Source organism: Cokeromyces recurvatus (assembly GCF_025118155.1).
Source record: "Cokeromyces recurvatus strain NRRL 2243 chromosome Unknown BX663scaffold_22, whole genome shotgun sequence".
Lineage (NCBI taxonomy): Eukaryota > Fungi > Mucoromycota > Mucoromycetes > Mucorales > Mucoraceae > Cokeromyces > Cokeromyces recurvatus.
In genome coordinates, this window is record NW_026251408.1 from 196,610 (window position 1) to 209,401 (window position 12,792).

The window sequence follows — 12,792 nt, forward strand, 5'->3', positions numbered from 1 at the left end:
ATCATCTCCAAATAAAGAAGCCCATGTACATGTTTTTTAACATTTTACACAATCTCTCTCACTCTCCCGTCTTTTTCATTTTTATTTAAGAAAAAATATGTATTTATAAATATTTATAAATTATTCAGTAGTTTCCAGTTAATCAGAAAGGTGCGTAACACCAGGGCGCGTTATAATCAACAGACGATAAATTCATCCGAATACCCGATTTCATCATCTGGAAAATTAAATGCTGTAGAGTCCTCTTTGGGATCTCTACTAACAGATTATTTTCCTACTGATTGGTATAAGGAAAAAAAAACAACAGAATTGTGCAGTTGGGCTACCTTTTTATAATGTATCGAAAATTTGGCTGTAATTGAATTAACGGGACTGTTTCTCTCTTTTTTTTTTTTTAGAAGCTAAAAAAATTTAAATTTCAAGTCACTAATCACAAATTAAATTTTTGTTAAAATGGAGTAAGGTTTAACATGTAAGCCACAACAAATCAGTAATGATCATAAATTATAGTTCCAATATTTATTATATACACATATTAAATATACATGTAAATATACACATATACATTTGTTTTTTTTTCTTTTTTTTTTGAAAGAATTCCTATTATTTAGCTGGACAGGTATCAGGGATAGGTAACGAAATAGATTTAACCTTTTTCTCTGAAGCAGACTTCTTTTTTGAATCATGTTTACATCTTTTCGAATCCACTTTCATATTTTCTTTGCCTGTAATTTTTGCACCATAAATTTTAAGCTCAACTGTATGTTTAAGGTTTTTGTTTTTAGACCAATGTTTGACAAGTGTTCGAAGATCTTCAACACGGTCAGCAGAATCATTCCTATTAAAGTTATTAGTAGATGAAAAGAAAAGAAGGGGGGGAGGGAGAGGGCTTTGGAATATGTGTGTGTGTATTATAAGTGGACTTTACCATACACTGCCAGGATAACAACACATAAGTTGTTGACGTGTAGCTAAGAATCGTAATAAATAGGATTTTTCACTTTCACCTGATTTTCTAGGACCCGTCAATTGAATAATTCTTACGATATTAATATAGGGCTCCACATACTACAGGTTATAAATATATATATAAAAGTTATTCATATATGTTTATATAGAGTGTGTGATAGATAGATGGATATTACCTGCCAACCATGTTGAATAATAGTATCTATATTATATAATAAATAGATTAATATCTTTCTATCTTTATGTTTTATTATCATTTTATTTTTTTATACCATAAAAGATAGCCTTCCCGAGATTGGATTTAACATGAACACTTGCAGCATATTTTAAAGCAGGCTTTAAATACATGGAATGGCCTACATCTAATTGAGTTTGAACAAAGTTGGGATCTTTACAAGCAGCTTCTTTCCAGGCAGATGCAAATCCTGATAATTGAGATGTATCGTCTCTTCTGGGATCGCCAAAGGGTAATTTAGTCAAGGCTTCAAGAGCTTTCAAATATTTCCTCAACTTTGCTTTAGGGACTCTTCTGACATATTCTTTAACGACAGCATAAGCATCATTTGTACCTGTTGTGAATCCAATGTAACCGCTATTATATGAATATATTAATAAAGTTCATCTTGAGTAATTAAAATAAATAAATGGCTTACCATGTATATCCTCTACAGTCGCCTAATTTTTCTACAGCCTATTATTATCATTAAATTAATTACTTTTTTTCTTTTCATTCTTTTGAAATACTATATTTTTTTACCGCATAACCCATCTTTGTATTTCCATTCTCAAACCTAATATATACAGACAGACAGTCATTAATTATTTAAAGAATAAATAAATAAATAAATAAATAAACATTATTACACATTAGTAATTAATTCAGCCTTTTTGATTGCAGAGGCATGCATTTTTTCACTTGGAAGCATACTAATATCATAAAATCTATAATAAATTTTTTTTTTTTAGTCCATCATAATAAGTCTATGCTCAATAAATGATAGGGATAGAGTACGTTGTGCAATTGGCAAGTTTTAAACCATGAAATTTGTCTACAGAAGACTTTTTGCTACTATCTGTGCATATACCATTATCTGTTAATTTATCAAATTCAAATTTTTTGCAAATCGAAGCTGTAGGGGCAAATTCTCCTCGACAATAATTCTTTTCTGATGTCACTCTAGATATCAAAATAGATGACGATAAAAGTAATAAGAAAAATAGATTGTTGTTTATGAGCATCTTTTTTTTTTCCAGTCAGTCAGTGAAGAAGAAGAAGAAGAAGAGAAAGAAAAATGTGCTGTCGGTATCAAGATTATTTACCCTTTTTATATCAATAATGTGCTTATTGCTTACTACTCATACTAACAACATAATATTGATAATTTACCTTATTTAGTAGTCAGTTTCACTAAATTATAAAGATCCAACTCATTTTATGTTTCTTCCAATGAGCTTGCACACCACACCATTTTATTTTATGTATTGGGATTTCCTATTTTGGTACACTTTTTTTTTGGCTAAAATAATGTTGCAGTAAAAGCAACGCCCAAGAGTGAGTGTGTGTGTGTGTGTGTGTGGGAGAGAAAGAATAAATTTTAAGGAAGCAACTTTGTAATTCATAGTTCTGTGTGCACAAACTTGGCCCTTGAGTGGGAAAAAAAAAAGAAATTATAAATCCGTAGTTTCAATGATGAAATATAGCAATAATGATAATAAAACAAGTATCCTACAAAGATAAAGCCTATTATACATGGATGGAGAATTGAGCCAAATATAGCATCATGGCCTTGTGAATCTTTCGAATTTTCTGCAATGTATTTAATATAGAAATTAGCTCCTATTAAGATATTCAAGCTGGATCTGGATTAAAACTGGTTTCAAGCATAGAATCAAAGCAAAAAGAAAAAAAAACTTGTTAAATTCTTTACTGCTCATATCAATAGCAGCAAATTTGGTTCATTCATATAAGGGCTTTATTTGGAAAAAAGAAAAACCAAATCAATTATCAAAAGAAACCCACTTTAATATTAATAATAGAGTTTTAGTTTGAATTTGATTATACTTTACCGAGATATTTAAAAAGAATTACAGTCATTTACCATTATCCAATTAAAAAAAAAAAAAAAAAAAAAAAAAAAAGACCGCTTTTATTTTTAAGCTAACAGTAGCTCGCTTGTTGTTGTTGTGTTGGTAGAATGTTTATCATCATCATCATCTTCGTCATCATAATCCTTATTAAATATGGAAGAATCAATTAATGAATCCTCAATCCATGATTCTATATGTTGTCTATCATTTTCGCTTCTTTCATAATGGCTGACTGTTTCTTCTTCTTCTTCGTCAGAACTAATAGGGATAGTATGATCTACTATTAAACTATTATTTGTATCATCTTCATCTACTATTGAAGGTGGCTCAATTGTAATATTCAAGTCAGAAAGTCGTCTTCCTGTATCTCCTCCTGGTCTTGATCCTCTATTTAAAAGTCGATTCTGTTCAAACTGTCGTACCTCCTTTTCCATTCTATCCTTCATATCATGGAATTCATATAGACATTCATGTATAAAATCAGCAAGGTTTAATGGATCTGAATCTTGCTGTGATTCACCACTTGTTAGAATTGAATGATCCACAATACCTTGCCATCCGTCCCCCAAGTCAATCTTAGCATTTTCTTCTTCTTCTTCTTCTTCTTCATCGTTACATTCATTCTCTTTTTGTTGTTGCTGCTGTTGCTGTGATAACAAAGCCTCAATACCACCTTCAATACCCATAATACGATCTAATCCTTCCTCAATATCATCGTCTATCATATCAATAAAGCCCATCACTGGGCCAGGTTGAATACGTACATCATAATACACATATATTTGATCCTCAAAGTCAACATAAAATAAACAAGGTACATTTGTTTTGTTATCTACTGCATAAAGGCCCGCTGTAAAAGCACAGACTCTTCCTTCAAAAGCAAACTTGACAAGTTGATATTTGATTTTATTATTCGCTGTTGTTTTACTCCAATCTATTAGATAAGTAACGCCATTCCATGCACAGGCAACAAAAAGATTACAACCTGGTTCCTTTTCTTCGTCTTCATCTTCTTCTGCTGCACTCCAGGGTATACTTTCGTTATCATCATCAGAAGAAGAAAAAGAAGAGGAAGCAGAAGAGGAAGCAGAAGATTGTGATTGACGAGGTGATGATGATGATGATGATAATGATGTTTGCTGTTTGGTAGGAGGACGATGGTGATGGTAGGAGGGTGTGGTAGAGATGTCTAAGGTTGCTAAACTAAATAATTTATGCGTCACAAATAAATCTCGTTCAGATATTGTCTTTGTCTTTAAATCATATATTGAAAATTTGCCATCCATACTCAACATTCCTACAACTTCAGAATTTGTTGAGGGTCGTTTGCCAATTACAATTTCTGTAGCTACAGCTCTATTTTCATCAACTTTAGCATTTTCTACTATACTAGTATTGTTATTCTCATTTGTAAATGCGGGCCAGTTCTTGACTACGTAGTTAGTACGATGCATAAAGGTTGTTGTGTCCTCATTGATACCTATAGAAGGATCTTCAACTAAGACTGAAGACTTTTGTTGTTCCAAAGAAGAGTGCTCATTATGATTTGATACCATGGTATTTGGAAAATGATTCGTTGCAGTATTTTGTGGAGTAAAATCTCGATTATACCTTTTACCATCTTGATCTATAATTGTAAATGTATTTCCAGGCTGAGCAACAAGTAACAAAGGTTGATCAGGTCTATCTGGGTGTGAGGTCATGGATAAGCAACTAATCTGTCCATCAAAGACCCACATATTCTTGTCAAGCAACTTTAACCTTGTTGTTATATTAGCCTCTTCTGTTGCTTTCTTTTGTTGATGATTTAAAAGAGGTGAATGTTGTTTTGATAGACTTGCTAAATTAATAGAGGATGCTGAAGGTGATACTGCAGAAGAAGAGCTGTTACTAGTAAAAGGGGTTTGGATTCCCTTGTAAAAATGTAAAAAGCCATGATCAGTAGGCACGAGTTGAAAAGCATGTAGAATGCGATCTGTACGAGCCAAAATGAGCTCATTAAGATTATCATTATCAATATCTGCAATCAAAATCTTATTCACGTTAACAGGCACCTTCAAAGTTAAGTTGGGCTGTCCTAAATCATGAATACGTTGAGAGGTTTGATGATGAGACTTGGCATTATGTTGTTGTTGTTGAAATAGAGGATCGTTGGTGTTTCCTGACATCATGTGACGGAAAGCTTGGATGCTTGATGTATCAGAAGATCGTCTTCCTCCTTTCAAGTAGTCATCAATGGAAATGTGATGCTTATGTTTACTGTCATTTTGAGTATTCATTTTGGACAATTTTGGTGAAATATCAAAAATATGGGCATGTCCCTCTGCATTAATGACAACGACTGAATTCTAGTAAATTTTATGAATACATGTGTATATGTATATGACATTTATAATAGCATACTTTGCCAGTATTTCGTACATCGCCAATTGCAATGCAGGTTATCTATAAATCATTAGATGAATAAGTAATACATTTTCTTTTTTTTTTTTTAAAAAAAAAAAAATGACTTACGGTTCCTAAACCACGACAAACATATAAGGGATATCCATCATCACAATGACCTTTAAATATAGCTAAATCACCATTAAGATTACCAATTACAAATTCATTTTCCTAAATCTAATTATTATCGCTAGAAAAAAAAAAAAAAAAAAAAAAAAAAAAAAGGGAGGGGGAAGAGCTTCTTTATTTATTTACATTATCGTTGTCAACATCACCAAGAACAAGCGCATGTGGATTCATATTTCCAGAAAAAGACCATTTTAGTCTTTTTACAAGAGAAATAGTTCTCATAATATAAAATCAATACGAAAAGAGAGAGAAACAAAAAAAAATACACATGCATCTTTTTTTTTTTTTTTTTATTTTTATTTTTATTTTTTTTTTTTATTATTATTATGTCAAATAAAGATAGTCTTATTACCAACGCAAGTAATGAGTAGGACACTAATATAAAAAAGAGCTGTAAATATGTGTTTGTAAATAAATAAAGCTCATCTTATTTCGTACCTCATAACCATTAGGATTATTTATTAAATATTTCTATACATGTATAATTTACTAATCAAGTCTATTTTTAAAGCTATCATTTCTTTATTACCTGATGATATGTCTCTGCATCATAAAATACGCCTGCAGGTACAATTTGCGTAACAATTTTTTTCCCTTTATAGTGCTTTTCTTGAACTTCAGCTGTCACTTTTTCTGCAGTCATTTTTTGTTCAGGTGAATGATAAAAGATAGCTGATCTATATTGAGTGCCTATATCTGGTCCTTGAGCATTGACCGTAGTAGGATCTTTTCTGCATATATCAGTATACATGTAATATACACATCTATGTTTGTGTACTATATCATACCATGCATTTTATAAAAGAATTCAACAAGGGTTTCATAGGATACCTTAGTTGGGTCAAAATTGATTTCTAATGCTTCAGCATGATTTGTATTTCCTGAGCAAACCTATATAAAGAATAGATGTATATATATGTTAATATTATACAAAACATGTATATATATATGCATGTACCATTCGATAATCAGGGTTAGCTGTACTTCCTCCAATATATCCTACTTTTGTCTTTATATCATACTGTTTGAAATATTTAAGATAAATATGTTCAACCCCCCTATAATAAAATAGGATTATAAAATTTATTATATTTAAGCTGGATAGATGTATTGTATATCTACCAAAAGCAACCAGCAGCAAATGTAGCTTTTTCTGTATTTGTCATTATTGCTGTATTATAAAATCGAGTTAAATGTCCTTTAATATTTGATAGTCGAGAAAAAGACATATAATAGGAAAAAAAATACAAAAAATAAATAAATAAATAAATAAATAAATAAATAAAATTAACTTATTACGTTATTTTTTTAAAAAAAAAGAAAAAAATAACCAATGAACACATAGCGATTTTATTATGGTATTTCATTGCTTTAGCCAATTTCAAGGTAATAAGAATAATAAGAATTTCATAGGAGTAAAGTAAGAAAAAAAGGAGAAGAAATTAAGAAATTAAAAACAGTATGTGTATACTAGGCGAGGACAAATAATACATTAATTTAACACTAAGATTAACGGGAGGAAGTATTTGATGCAAAATAGTATAGATCGTTGGGGTCAACAAACTAACCAATGAGAGACTAGATATAAAAAGCTTGTTTTTTTTTTCTTTCAGAGGAAGTTGGTTGAAAGCGGATCAGCAACGATGAATGACAAATAGAAACCTTCGATGAAGTCTTAAACGGGAAAAAAAGTTATCAAATGGCTAATAAAGACATGACTGAGAAATACCACAAAGAAGCCAACTAAGATGCCAAGAAAGGACACAACCATGCTTATAATGAGGTTCTGTTCCAAAAAAAAAAAAAAAAAAAAAAGTGTAAGGACGACTATTTGAAATCATACCCGTTATTCTGACCAAAATATGATTGGATGTAATGAATTTAGTATTACTTTATATCACTCTATTTTAATATCTATAAAGTATTGTTTCCAGTCTAATGTCTAGTAATGCTTTCTAAAACATACATGAATACTAAAGATGCAGTAAAACGAAAAAGGAAAGACAGTTATACTATATTTTATCTTACTAAATAGAATAATGTTATGAATAGTCATTTCTATACAAAGCCAAAGTATCCTCTGTCTCTTGATATTATAGTTTTCTAATCTTTAATAGGATAGAGTCGATTTCACAAAATACACGTAAAAAGATGTTCTATCAATAGTATTCACAAATAATAAATAATCTTCTTTTACTTCATGTACCTAAAAGAAATAGAGCTTCTATTTTGTTCATATAAAAGTTATTTGGCGTGCCTGTGTACATTAATGCATTTTCGGACTCAGGTTTGAAGGTCTTTTTTTTTCTTTCTTCTTCTTCTTCTTCCCATACAAATTAGTAATATAATTATATAGTATTTATAAGAATAACCTATACTTATCATCTTTAAAAGAAGCATCTTATTTATCTTAAGCAATTGACATATGCATACATCTATTTTTAATAATTATGAAAATTTTATCCACCAATCAATCTTAGCCAAGCAGTTAAAAAAAATGGACAGCAGCTTATATTCTTCTATTTTCCTTAGTTTAATATTTAAAAAAAAATGCCATCTCCACTGGAAATGTGGTTTACCGATATTCCACCCATAACACGTATATATGTTTCTGCAGCTTGTTGTACTAGTATAGCTGTGGTAAGAATCGATATTCCTTTATATATAAATATATGCATATTCAATTCCTAAATTGAATTAAAAAAAAAAACGATAATATAGCAATTAGGCTTCATCCATCCTTTACAATTATGGTTAAATTATGAAAGCATTACAAATGACTTTCAAGTAAGAATATATTAGCAGAATAAATAACGAGTAAATATGTATTAATTACTTATACTTTTCTTTTATATATATAGTGGTGGAGATTAATAACTAATTTTTTCTACTTTGGACCTTTATCAGTCGATTTCTGTTTTCATATATTTTTCCTGTAAGAAAGCAAAACGAGATAGAAATGATATTGTATAATACTCATAAATAAAATTCTAGGGCGAGATATAGCAGGATGATGGAAGAAGGATTCTATAGAAATAAGCCAGCAGACTATGTATGGCTTATGGTATTTTCAGCAAGTGTGTTACTACTTATATCGGTAAACTAGTAGAATTATACACATCTAACTAGATCCTAATAATTCTGTTTTTTTTTCCTTTTCAAAAAAAAAAAAAAAAAAAAAAAAAAAAAAGATTCTTATGCCTTTTGCCTCTTTACCTTTTATGGGATCAGCTCTGTCATTTACAATGGTTTATATTTGGGCAAGAAGAAATCAATATGTTCGATTAAACTTTTTAGGCCTAGTCGTCTTTACTGCGCCTTATTTACCTTGGGTTCTTTTGTTGTTTTCATTATGTTTAGGAGGTCAAATCCCTACAGGTGATATCTTGGGAGTTTTGGTTGGACATATTTACTACTTTTTTGAAGATGTCTGGCCACGTGATCCAATGAGTCAAGGCAAGAAATGGTTAGCGACACCTAGAGCCATGTAAGTTCATATATAAGAAAGTAGAAAGATTTGTATATATTCACATAGCACTTTATTAGTCGTTGGTTAGTTGAAGGAAATCGACCCCGAGATGATACTATAGATATTAATACAGGAGAGGAAGAAGAAGAAGCAGAAGAAAATGCAACATTGAATGATGATAATAACACAATAGAGGAAAGAGGTTTAACGAATGAAGCAACAAATCATCCTAATTCCTTATTAGAAGATGAAAATACAACAAGTCATAAGGATGACCCATCATCGCCTTTATTGTCAACACAGTTAGAATCTACTAATAACACATCATTACCATCCTCTGTAACTACTACGACTTCTTCTTCCTCTTCTTCAAATCATTAATATCAGGAATATAATACCATAAATCAAACTATGTAAAATAAAGAGATAAGATCAAAGACATAATCAAAATGATTTTAAAAATAGCAAAAAGACCTTTACGAATGAAAAAAGAAAGACAGTGTTGTACATTGTATACATGTAACAGTAATCTAGTGAAAGCCAGTGGCCTAAATAGAATTACGATAACATGCTTCATCTTTCTCTCAAATATAACTGATTAGATGGAAAGTAAATACAGTGTCTAGACTTCTAACATCGAGTGTTCCCCTTTAAAAAAAACAACAAAAAAACTAATGCTTGTACAAAATATAAATTGACAATTATCCTTTTCTTTGTTCTACTTGAGTTTATTTCATGTTTCTGTACAACTTTTACACAAAAAGGCTGTTCTCCTTGACTAATTTAACCAATAAACATTTTTTTTCTCATCATTTTACTACTCCTTCTTCTAATTTTTTATTGTTTTTTATTGTTTTTCTTTTTCTTTTTCTTCTTCTTCTTCTTCTTTACTGTATATACGCACTCTCTTTCGTGTCTAATAAACAATTCAAACTACTCACTCACTACTGCAAAAAAGCTCCTCCACCCCCTCTTCTCCCTCCCTTTTTTTATATACATATATATTTAATTACAGATGGAATCAGTGCCAACAATGCAGCATAATACAAATGATACAAAGTCAAATACTTTTCTCTTTAATAAGCTATCACCTACAACAAATAGCAGTATACGGAAATTCTTTAACAGGTTTCCTAATCATTCAAAACCTGCTAATCATCCTCCCACTGATACTATGAGCACTTTATCATCAGATAGAGAATCTATGATGGGTTGTCCTGCTCTACTCATGTCATCCGCTACTACTTCTTCTTCTTCATTTGATGATGAAGTTCTTTCACCCACTCAAAGACAAATTGATCTTGTTCGTACAAGTTGGGAACGGGTCACGGAACGACGTTATGAGACAGATGACCGAAACGTGTCTGCCACACATGCATTTGGACTTGCCTTTTATGATGCTCTCTTTAGTATGGATGAAAATTGTCAATCTCTATTTAGTAATATTCTACAACAAGCTAGAGCCCTCACAGGTATGATTTCATATATCGCCAGAGCTCCTAAAGTGACAAATCATCATTCTTCTTCTTCTTCATCACCATCAACGACTACCACTATACGTGATATCAATGCAATAAACAAAGATCAATCATCAGGATATGTTGAAGGAGATCCTGAATGTCTTGCGTTACGGATGAGAGAGTTGGGTGCAAGACATTATTATTATAATGTGAAACCAGAACATTTTGAATTAGTAGGTCCTGCCTTTGTAGCTGCCTTAAAATCGAGATTAGCTGATGAATATACAGATGAAATCGGTGAAGCGTGGATCAAGGTTTGTTGTTATTGTATATTACCTATCTGCTGTATTATATATATATATTTATTTATTTATTTATTAATAGGCAAATGCTTATGCAGCTTACAATATGAGGATTGGGTTCGAATTTCAGCTGGCCTGGGAAGAAGGAACTAATCAAAAGTTAGCATCAAAGAAAAATAAAGCAGCATGTACCATTCAATAAAATTTACATTTTTTTTTTCTGTCTTGATTAAACTTTGGCAAGGGTATTTATAAGGGTGTACTAAGGATAATTGAACTTTGAAAGAGAATATAATGATCTGTCAAAATAAGAGTGATAATAACAAGTTGTTTGTATAACAAAGTTTTGAAATATTGTTTGTACTAATAATAATACAGATGTGTGTGTTAAATATTATTATTTTGTGACAGCCAGTAAATTATTAATTTTTTTTTTTTTTTTTTTTTTTTTTTTTTTTAAAAAAAAAGTTTCACTTACAAAGTCCTATTTTGATCCTTTTTTTTTTTATTAATATTATTATTATTATTATTTTTTTTTTCTTATTATCTAATTTACAAAGGAAATGGCACAACAACAATCATTGCAATCAAAAGCCAATCATTTTCATCATTATCGACCTATTGCACCTTCACTTACACCACCTAAAATTTTACCTCGACCTGAGATATTTGATACCGAAAAAAGAAAATGGGATAGTGCTTTTGATGACTTGGATAATTATAACATTAAAACAGAACGTAAATAAATTGAATACTACTGATATGAATATTATAATTCACCACAATTTCTCTCTCTCTCTCTTTCTCCCCCTTTTTTTTTAATATATATATATATACCTATAGAAAGACGACATAGTGGAAGCTCACAAGGTTCTAATACTTCATTAGCAACTGAACAACGCTTAAGACGTAAAGAACAAAATCGAGCTGCACAAAGAGCATTTCGTGAACGTAAAGAACGTTATGTAAAAGAACTTGAAGAGAAAATTAAGGAAATGGAAGCAAAATATACTGCTCAAATTGCTCAACTCACAAAGGAAAATGAAGAATTAAGGCAAGCAATGATAAAAATAAAGGAAGAACCATTATTAAAAGAAAACGAAAAACAAGAAAACTTGACAGAGACAAAATCATTATCATTATCATCACCATCATCATCATCATCACCACCACCATCACAACCTATTTCTACTCATTCTTCACCTGTTGTTGAGAAAAAGATGACACCCGTTATATCCAGTTCAGCAGTGGCCTGTATTCGTGATAAAAATGGCGTCTCATTCTGTGAACGATTAAAAAAGGAAGTATGCTCAAATGCTTATGAGCAACTCTTGACAGAACCCTTGTTTGATTCTCAAGGATATTTAAATGAAACTGTCGTTAGTCACCCTGTTCCAATTGTTACTACGACACCGAAAAGGGAAGAAGCAGATGTATTCTCTGAATTGGAAAAGTCTTTGTCAGAGATATTTTCATCATCGAGTGCTACTAATAGGATGCAGGATGATGCTTCCTTAACTGATTCAACAAAATTAATTTCTTGTGCAGAGATTTGGAATGCAATCGCTGAGCATCCTCAGTTCGATGAATTTGATACGGATATTCTTTGCGATGAGTTAAGAAGGAGAGCGAAATGTTCAAAGACAGGCCCTGTGTTTGAGGAACATGAGATTCAAGAAGTCATTGATATGATGTTAGAGATAATTAATTTAAACAAAACCAAAGAGAGTAATAAAAGGAATAGTAGCAGTTCAGCATGATAGAAGTTCTGTAATTTCTTTCTTTCTTTCTTTTCCCTGTCTTTTTCTTTATATTGCCGTCCTATTATTATTTAAACACAACGATAATATCCCGTTTCATTCCTTACAAAAAAAAAAAAAAAAAAAAAAAAAATCATAATATTTTTATTTTTATTATTATTACTATTATT

The 12,792-nt window shown here is 30.8% G+C and overlaps 6 protein-coding genes across 6 annotated transcripts; 3 read left to right on the forward strand and 3 right to left on the reverse strand.

Moving 5' to 3' along the window:
* Positions 1–513: 513 nt before the first annotated feature.
* Positions 514–2,403, reverse strand: BX663DRAFT_517021 (lysozyme-like domain-containing protein). Its single transcript, XM_051528670.1, has 8 exons — positions 2,357–2,403; positions 1,982–2,290; positions 1,834–1,911; positions 1,727–1,760; positions 1,623–1,660; positions 1,242–1,561; positions 1,146–1,171; positions 514–1,068 (listed from the first exon to the last, which is right to left on the reverse strand). The coding sequence occupies exons 2-8, from the start codon at positions 2,206–2,208 to the stop codon at positions 925–927; spliced, it is 867 nt and encodes a 288-aa protein (XP_051380596.1). The 5' UTR covers positions 2,209–2,290; positions 2,357–2,403; the 3' UTR covers positions 514–924.
* Positions 2,404–3,122: 719 nt separating this feature from the next.
* Positions 3,123–5,853, reverse strand: BX663DRAFT_488237 (uncharacterized protein; the record flags this gene model as incomplete). The annotated part of the gene is made up of 4 exons (XM_051524800.1): positions 3,123–5,405; positions 5,461–5,502; positions 5,572–5,673; positions 5,758–5,853. 4 exons carry the CDS (start codon positions 5,851–5,853, stop codon positions 3,123–3,125), a joined length of 2,523 nt encoding a protein of 840 aa, XP_051380597.1.
* Positions 5,854–6,069: 216 nt separating this feature from the next.
* On the reverse strand, positions 6,070–6,858 carry BX663DRAFT_517027 (uncharacterized protein; the record flags this gene model as incomplete). Its single annotated transcript, XM_051528671.1, has 5 exons — positions 6,754–6,858; positions 6,590–6,689; positions 6,420–6,522; positions 6,161–6,357; positions 6,070–6,102 (listed from the first exon to the last, which is right to left on the reverse strand). Coding segments are annotated over exons 1-5 (477 nt in total), but the record flags the coding sequence as incomplete, so codon positions are not given.
* A 1,077-nt stretch (positions 6,859–7,935) lies between these two features.
* Positions 7,936–9,322, forward strand: BX663DRAFT_517036 (Der1-like protein). The gene is made up of 5 exons (XM_051528672.1): positions 7,936–8,271; positions 8,353–8,418; positions 8,493–8,566; positions 8,626–8,728; positions 8,823–9,322. The coding sequence occupies exons 1-5, from the start codon at positions 8,182–8,184 to the stop codon at positions 9,120–9,122; spliced, it is 633 nt and encodes a 210-aa protein (XP_051380599.1). The 5' UTR covers positions 7,936–8,181; the 3' UTR covers positions 9,123–9,322.
* A 601-nt stretch (positions 9,323–9,923) lies between these two features.
* Positions 9,924–11,487, forward strand: BX663DRAFT_517038 (uncharacterized protein). The gene is made up of 3 exons (XM_051528673.1): positions 9,924–10,874; positions 10,945–11,276; positions 11,423–11,487. Exons 1-2 carry the CDS (start codon positions 10,116–10,118, stop codon positions 11,062–11,064), a joined length of 879 nt encoding a protein of 292 aa, XP_051380600.1. The 5' UTR covers positions 9,924–10,115; the 3' UTR covers positions 11,065–11,276; positions 11,423–11,487.
* BX663DRAFT_544776 (uncharacterized protein) lies at positions 11,157–12,729 on the forward strand (the record flags this gene model as incomplete). Its single annotated transcript, XM_051530903.1, has 3 exons — positions 11,157–11,195; positions 11,423–11,600; positions 11,706–12,729. 3 exons carry the CDS (start codon positions 11,157–11,159, stop codon positions 12,620–12,622), a joined length of 1,134 nt encoding a protein of 377 aa, XP_051380601.1. The 3' UTR covers positions 12,623–12,729.
* Between the last annotated feature and the right edge of the window lie 63 nt (positions 12,730–12,792).